Source organism: Haemaphysalis longicornis, unplaced genomic scaffold, assembly GCF_048455015.1.
Source record: "Haemaphysalis longicornis isolate Haplotype H1 unplaced genomic scaffold, Haemaphysalis longicornis Haplotype H1 scaffold_4, whole genome shotgun sequence".
Classification (NCBI taxonomy): domain Eukaryota; kingdom Metazoa; phylum Arthropoda; class Arachnida; order Ixodida; family Ixodidae; genus Haemaphysalis; species Haemaphysalis longicornis.
In genome coordinates, this window is record NW_027526361.1 from 27,015,159 (window position 1) to 27,023,167 (window position 8,009).

The following is an 8,009-nucleotide window of genomic DNA, read 5'->3' on the forward strand; positions in this document are numbered from 1 at the left end:
AACCTCGTACGAGGGGGCATTTTTGTACCTCTCTTCTCATCTAAAATGCAGCCTGTACAACTTGGGTGTCTGCATTTGAGGCCCCGAGAAAGCTGAGGATGAGTGGGTTGCTTTTTAATATCTCCTTTAGCTCCAAAAAAATTCATTTCTCTATGCTTGTTGGGTTAGTCCAGAAACTGGATGCATAAAATATAGTTCAGAACATCTTGAAGCCCTTAGTTCAGAAAGTGTGGAGTGCCTATGGCAATTACTGTTTTCTAGGCTTGTGCGAATAGTAATATTTTAGTTCGGAGCAAATTCGAAGTGAATAGTCCTTGGGGTTGAATACTTTCAAAACGAATTCAAATAGTTGTCATGTGTCACTGAGCTTCCAAGCCTGGTGGGACCTTCATAAAAAGTTCTATATCGGGTTGGCACCCATGGATGCATTGGCCATGCCACTTGACTGATTGAAGCAACTGATGTCCAGTGAAGTTCAAGCGTGGAGTGCAATCAACACCTGCTCACTGCACGCGTCACACGGTAACCAAACAAATTGTTTCGTTACCGTTTCATTGTTTGAAGCCATGAAACGGAAGCCTTAACTACCTTTACGAACATGCGCATGTAAGATGGCCACGACATAGAGTTTCTTACAATATACACTAGAGAGGAACCTGGCGCTAGCGTCATGCGGCTCACATCAAAGCCGTCTGTGTCGTCATGGACAGCCATTAGATCATGCACTCGCCTTAGTTTCATCTTTGGCTTGGATTGAAACCTTTTTGTGACTGCAAATTTAAACAAAGTGTAACAAAAACGCAAAGAATAGTGTGCAATTATGTACTAGGTGGAAAATAAAACAGGCTGTTTTAAAACTAAGGGAAAAGGAAGTAAAGCGTATTTTTTCCGGAACGTTTGTGCCTGCTGTTTTGCTGGCCAAGGTGGTAGTTACGAGCAACGTTAATATTTGGGGGAAACTCATTAGGGACTCTTATATCATTAATTTTACCATTATTTCAAATAATAAGTCGTTTGAAGAGTTCGGAACGTTTTTTGAGTGAGCCTATGAAAACGTCGCCTTCGTGGTGAACCGGTGCACCGACCGTCATCTACAGTTTAACAAGAAAAAGGAAAACATGGCGTTAAACAATAGTGGATGATGACAAGATAGGACAGATTCAGGTGCCCGTATTTGTCGTGTCTTGTCTTCGTTAAAGTACGTTTTGTTTCTTTTTTTCGTCGGCTACAAATTTCGTGGTGGCATATTACCCGCTCAGTCACACGTCCTTGGACTGCGGCATGACCAACGTCAGGTGCAATCACGCACTGCCTGCTGTTTCACCGAACACGGCTAGCACAGAACAGGAAGGGTTTCGGCTTCCTCCTAGCTCGTAGACATGTTATTGCATAGTGAAGAAAGCAAATCCCCGAAACCGCTTAAGAATCCAATTGTCATGCCAAGTCCAAGCCAAAACGAGGGGTCTTCCCATAAACTCCCACGACGACATGGATTACCAGGCGCAGTTTCCTCTCCAGTATACTTACTAAGAAACTCTGTGGGCCACGACAACGCTCTGAGTGTGGCTTAGCTTGTCTTGGCTCCACATGTAGTCAAGATGTAGGCCTGATGTCAGTGGCACTGCGGTTTGCCAAACAAAACCGAAACTCCTCATAGAACTTGAATGCAGTTATGATATTCGTTCACCTTGAATACTTCAAAATATTGGAAATTTTAAAATCTGGTCGGAGAAAATTTGAATACTGTAATATTCGTGTAATACTGTAGTAAGATTTGAAGCGTTCAAATGTTCGCACAAGCCTACTGTTTTCTTTTTCTTTTAAGAAAGCATTAATTTTGCAATATTTTCTTTTTCTTCTTAAGCCTTTCCCTGAAAACACCTATGAACTCAGCACTGAGTTTCAGTTGCACGAATCAACTCTCGCGCCTCTGCGTTTCTTCTCTGTCAAGTGCCAGGCTCTAACAGTGTGTCGGTTAAATGGGGGGGGCTCTCCTCCTCCTCCCCCGCCTTCCCCTGTGCAGCAGCAGCCGCAGCAGCAGAGGGCTCTGGAGGAGGAAGTGGGGCTGCTGCGCCGGCAGCTGTGCGAGCTGCAGCAGGTGATGGAGTCGTGCTGCCACCAGATGAGCGGCCACCTGCTGCTGCTCCAGGAGGCCCTGGTCTCCCAGAGGCGGCTGCAGCGCGAGGACGACATCATGCTGGCCCTGGCCCGGCTCAAGAGGGTGAGTGAGGGGGGGGCGGTGCATGTTTCCCCTGAGCCCACTTCCGTAGGAGTCACTTTGGCTCTGAGAGTCTTGCGTGGCCTGTGCACATTGTGGAGAAGGAAATCTAGTTCTCTGATGATTGCACTCGTGCTTTAGTCATCAAAATTACGAAAAGTGTATATGTTGACGGACAAATGTGGTCACACCCTGCTTATGAAATCAAGTACCAGGTGAACCCATTTGCATCTGCATTACTGTGCTCTTACTGCGTTAGATATAGGTGGAATTCTAGTGCATATTGTCCATAAAGCTGGTTGTAAAATATTTCTGTTTGTGCCACAAAGCTGTCTGGCTTCCTTTCCTTACTGCCTGGTTTGATTTCATGCGAAGTCAATTTTTCTTCTGCAGGGAGCTTGCTCGTGGTGACCTTGTTCCCAATGGAACCAGTGACTGCGTATAGGCAGCCTTGTTGTAACCACGCCCGGCAGTGGGCCAAACGGTGTAGCCCAAACGGTGTAGCCTGACGTTGAGTGTGTCCAGGTGTATGGGTCGCATCCCAGCGTAGCCCGTGTGCGTGCAGGTGCGGGACACCCTGAAGGGTGCCGTGGAGTGCGTCGACTCCGGGCAGGAAGACGAGGAGAACCCGGGCGAGTACCTGACGGAAGGCTGGACGTTGCTGAACAGTGCCGACGACCAGCCCGGGGGAGGCGACCCGGGGCCGCAGCCGCCACCGCCCTCCTCCCCCCCGCCTGGCCCCCACAGCCCGGAAGCGGACGGCGACTCGCTCACCTCGTGGGGCAGCCAGGAGAGGGGCAGGGAGGCAGACGGCCACCACGCTTTGGAGGCCAAGAAGAAGCTGTTCCAGGCCCTGGTGCACATCCAGAGGGCGCCCTCGACAGCGTCCTCGGGTAGTCCGGAAGGCGGCGGCGGGCCAGCTGCCACAGCAGGGGGGCAGGCGAGCTGATGCGATTGGCAGGACTCTGTTGGCCCAAGGTATGCACTCAGGCCCTGTGCAGTGCACTCGCTTTGGTCTCTTCGGAAACGGAACAAAGGAGGACCTTTTATTTGTGCTACAAACTGGAGCCGGATTAGACAGAAACCAAAGACCAAAGCCCTGTTCTTGTAGGGACACATCAGTGGCACGATAACCACACTGCCTGCTGAAGGCGCTGCTCCGAGCTGCTGCTCAGAGAGAGATGTGGGGAAGAGGGCACTTAGTAGTATTGCAGAGGCTTGTTTTATTTTGCTCATCTCTCCTTCTTCCTTTCTAGCTGAAGCTAACAGTAGTTGGTGTGTCGCAGAACATTACTGCTTTGCTTTAGAAGTGACCGAGACTAGATAAACGTCGCAAGCATTGTGTTTTCAAAATACTGCGTTAGTGGGGCTCTTTTTCACCTTGTAAATTGTAAACAGCATGTCTACTTGACATTGGTCTGGCTACAGATAGTACATGAAAAAAAAATTATTTTTGTCGGTGGTTCATTTAGAAGTAGAGCAGATAAAATAAACTAAAATTTGTGCAAGCTTTTCTAAATGCTTTTTTTTTTGGCACCATTTTGTAGGAATAGATTAAAAATGACTATAAAGCAAGCGTATGCAATAGCAGTACTTTCAATACCTTTGGTGCGTGCAGCAGTTCAAGTCTATAGGAGCTGCAGACTTTATTTCACAGTCCTTGTCATCACTTTGTATGCCTCTACAGGAAAAGTTGATGCAAGGGTATAAACAGGAGATGTGAGGTCAGCTTGTGTGCTACGTTTTTTTATTGCAGTGCTATATTATCATGAGAAAAATTTGTCACGAATAACCTTTTGTTTTTCCTCTTCATTCTAAAACGTTACAGCGGCATTTCAGCGGTCTTTTATTGCAGTGCCTTTCTCTTCTAACCACAATATTTGTCACTAGAAAGATCTACACTGCGTTCTAATCCTGAAATTTTACGCTGTGGGTGCCTGATTTTACGGCTTCATATCCTCATTTATTGCCGCTGCGTAGCCCAAATTTACGTGTAGTTCTTACCTAACCTCTCATTGGCTGTGGAAAATTAAAGAGCTTAACAGAGAAATGTAAAAAGCTGTGGATGTTTAGAAAACCAGAAGCAACCCTCAAGAAGCAAAATGAAAAGTGGGTCAATGAGTTGTTGTTTGTTCGTTTCGTTTCCTTTCTTTGGTTTCTTTCTTGCCTAACTATTTTCAGTCGTGTCTAGTCTAACTTACGTTCACTCACCCGTTCCGAGGTTCAGTATGTCACCATAGTTTGATTGAGTTTGATCTCACAGGGTCAGATTTTGCCTAAGTTGTCCATGCGTAAAAATAGATTGCGAATGTTGCCCTGCATGCATTACTTCTGCCTCACTAGCTGCAAGCACTCTTAAAATTTTGGAAAATCTGGTACTTTTAGTGGCCACAATAACAACTGTAGTTTTGTCAAACTTCCAACATTACTGTTGTGCTGGATCACGCAGAGTTTGGAGTTGGGCTTACATGCTCCTGATCGCTCTTTGCTTGTACTCCTAAGAGTGCTGACTGTTGACGACTGTAATTGTTGGCAGCACAAAGTAAATGCAAAATTTGTGTGCCAGAGTTAGTGAAACGCTAGTGGTTATATCTATATTTTTCGGCCGTCATTTTCTAAATTTGTGCTACTACTGATTCTGTGTGCTTGCTTTACACATTTGTATTTTAGACAGAGAAGTGAGAATGTTGTGATTGGGGCTGAGGCAAGGGCGTTTTTGTATATGCAATGCCTTATTGTGTGTAAGCATCGTTGGACGTTTGAGTGTGTAGGTCTCGTGTGATTGGTTCGGTGCCTTATTGGCTTGTCACATTGTTTTGTGCCTTAGCTGTCCTATTTTGGAGCAGAATCACCGGAGGTAATGTAATACTAGCACTGCTTCCTTGAATTCTCATTTAAACATTCCTTAACAAATGTGGATGAGTACTTTTTTTCAGTCTATGGCGTGAAAGTTGGTTAGAGTGCATTCTGGGCTGGGTGGAATCTCAATACCGGGCTCAGCGAGTGTAATAAAATAACCTTCTAGTAACCAAGTGTGCTGCAGCATGTTGTTATAGTTTCTTATTTGGGTCGTGTAACCTTATTTTTGTACAGTTAATTAAGTCTCTTGACGGCGACGGCTTTGAGTTCTTGACACTCTTGTTGGTTAAAATATACGACTAGTTTATGCATATTTTTTTTTCTGGTCCACTGAGTATGCTGTAATAAATTGTCGCTTTCCCCTCTATGTATTAGCAGCATGCTCTTATTGTTTAGCAGCATGCTCTTATTGTTGTTATACGAACAGCTGGTTGAAGCAGCAAAAGGAGGCAGACTTTGCTAAAAGTCACAGAACCGCATATCTGTAGGAGCAGTGCCGACTTGCACATACACAGCGGGCATGCGATATGGATTGTAGATCTAAGTTGCGGATTGAAATTGGCAGATCTGTTTCGTATTAATTGCATTCCAACCGTTCCAATAAATGAGCATTTGATTTTGTCTGTGGAGGGTGCCTTGAGGCTTCTGGGTGCACTGTATTGTAGTTACAAATGGTGACTTGCCTCATTTACACAACAGTGACAATAGCCTAAGGACATGACTGCCTGCAAATGCGAAACAATGCCCCCTTTCCCAGAATAAATCAGCAATTTGCCAGTACTTAGAGCTGCTTTCAGTAATTCCTTAGCTTCATGGTTACAAGTTGATTCCACATGGCCAATGTCAGGTGGGTTGTGGAAAACAGTGTTAATGGACAGCGGTATCACAGTAGGTGTTTCGTTTTTATGAGTAGTTCTTGTATGAGTGTATGAATGTGTGTTTGCCATTTTTTTTGTGTTTGGAAAGCGTGGTTTTGAACGTGCATGTGAAGTTTTTGCGGTTTTCCGCTGAATGCCTCTGAGTGATGGGCGGTGTGTCGCCCTGTGATGGCCTGCTGGGACGTGGTGATCTTGTTAGTTGGGACGCATTGCACACCATACGGCCACATGAAATGTATCTTTCGTTAGTGTATAAAGCTTGTGGCTTGACGCGTACTCATACAACTATGAAACTGTGCAAGAAACTTGCAGGCTGTAGTTCCAAGTGTGTGCTTTACTGGGCCAAGCCACATCAAATAAAAAGTATCGATGGTTGGCTTGCAGTTTGTTTTCCACATCTCTTTGCAACTGCAGTTCTACCTCCAGTCTCTCCCAGTTTTTAAGTCTAATGTAAATAATGGCTGCAATTATGACACCGTTCAGCTTTTTCAGCATAGAAATTTGTTAATCGCCAAAAACAGTAGAAAACTGTTCCACTACAAGGTATGCTAAAGTATGAGCTGTGGACACTGATCACTTTGGCTTTTAACATTTGCTAGGGCATTTAGAGCATTAGACACAGTAAAAGTTTGTCAGTAGTTAGTAACTAAATTTAAAGGTGAGTTCAAACTTTTTTTTTCCAGTAGAAAATATAGTGCTTTGCTAATTCATTTGAATGAAGGTAAAATTTGAAAGTGCACATGTTAACTTTTGCATGCGTTTCATGCTTTTTTACTTTTTTTTTTTTTTTTTTTTTTTGAGGTTTGCCAGTTTGACTGCCTGCAAAGAAAGCCACATAAAACCCCCACGAAATCACCAGGACCCCCTTGTCATACTTTGTGCAACTCGCAAGCAAGCCTTGATCATGGGCATGCATCAGCAGCAGTGACACAGGTCGCGCACAGCTCGTGCATCTCGTAAAATCTTCTCTTCAACCGTTAATCAACCGTTAATCACAAGCTGGGGAAGCATTTCGCCCAAGTTTCCACTTTGCCCACCTTAGTCAACTAGATCCACCAAGCTGTGGTGGTCTTGAAGGTGCTTGCCAGCCTCACATTCCGGAGGTTGCTGGTTCAAATCCCACGCTGACGCAACTTTTTTTTTTTTTTTTCAACTCGATTACCTTGTTTTTTGTTCTTTCCGCCATTGACCCTTTGGGTGTGCCATCCATCAGCACCTCTGTGAGTTGGTTGTGTCCCAGTGATGGTGGATTTTCAATCTTTGGAGTTGGAGATTTTCAATCTTTGAACGAATGCTTTCAAACTAAAAAAAAAAGTTTGCTGGTGTCAAGCTGAAAACTTACTTTACAGCAAGTTGCTGACATTTTCACAAAGCAGGGGGGGGGCATTGCGCCTTTAGTGAAGGGCCGGTGCAGTTTGGTGGCCAATCTGCCAAACCAATGGGGTAGCGCTTGTGCGAGAGAAAGCTGCACCAAAAAGGTGGAGGAAAAAAAAGAAGCACTTCGGCCCAGGCGGTAGCAAGATTTATCCCTCGTGGTGGAGGCCCTAGGACCGTCACCGACGCTGTCAATGAAAGGACGGCCACCCGTCATGGTGTTGACCCGACGACCGTCCTTGATCCTGCTTGGAAAAGCCAGTGTCTGCCCTACAAGAGAGCAGTGTTCTGGGGGCACAGAGCGCGGGCAGCGAGACCTCGGCCTCGTTTTGATGTAGGCCTAAGCTTCCTCCCCCCGCCACTATCCATCGGCCACCACCATGTTCCTCGACGTGGGACAGTCATCCCGGTGTGGAGCTTCTCTACGCACAGAGCTCGTCAGCCCCGTGGACAAAGTGTGACCAGACATCGGCCAACCAGAGCCAACAGCTCACCTCTGCTCTTCTGGAACGTTCCCAATGCCTGCCTCGGTACTATTGTAGGACCACAGTTTCCTGTCTATCTTAGCACCAATGCACATAGTCCTTTTCATTATAATTCCTTATCTTCCCATCGCTAAGCTACCTTTGGTCTTATGAATATAGCTTGAGTGTGTGCTCTGTAACCACGGTGACTCCGTG

At 45.7% G+C, this 8,009-nt stretch overlaps 1 protein-coding gene across 3 annotated transcripts in view; it reads left to right on the forward strand.

Moving 5' to 3' along the window:
- Tbc1d5 (TBC1 domain family member 5) overlaps positions 1–6,338 on the forward strand; it is a 45,980-nt gene extending 39,642 nt beyond the window's left edge. For 2 of the 3 annotated variants that reach the window (XM_077706212.1, XM_077706211.1), the window contains exons 17-18: positions 2,024–2,221; positions 2,784–6,338. In XM_077706212.1, coding sequence (XP_077562338.1) covers positions 2,024–2,221; positions 2,784–3,167 — 582 coding nt within the window. In that variant the 3' untranslated portion in view covers positions 3,168–6,338. The remainder of the gene's footprint in view (positions 1–2,023; positions 2,222–2,783) is intronic. The other variant, XM_077706213.1, reaches the window with a different exon arrangement.
- Positions 6,339–8,009: the final 1,671 nt, after the last annotated feature.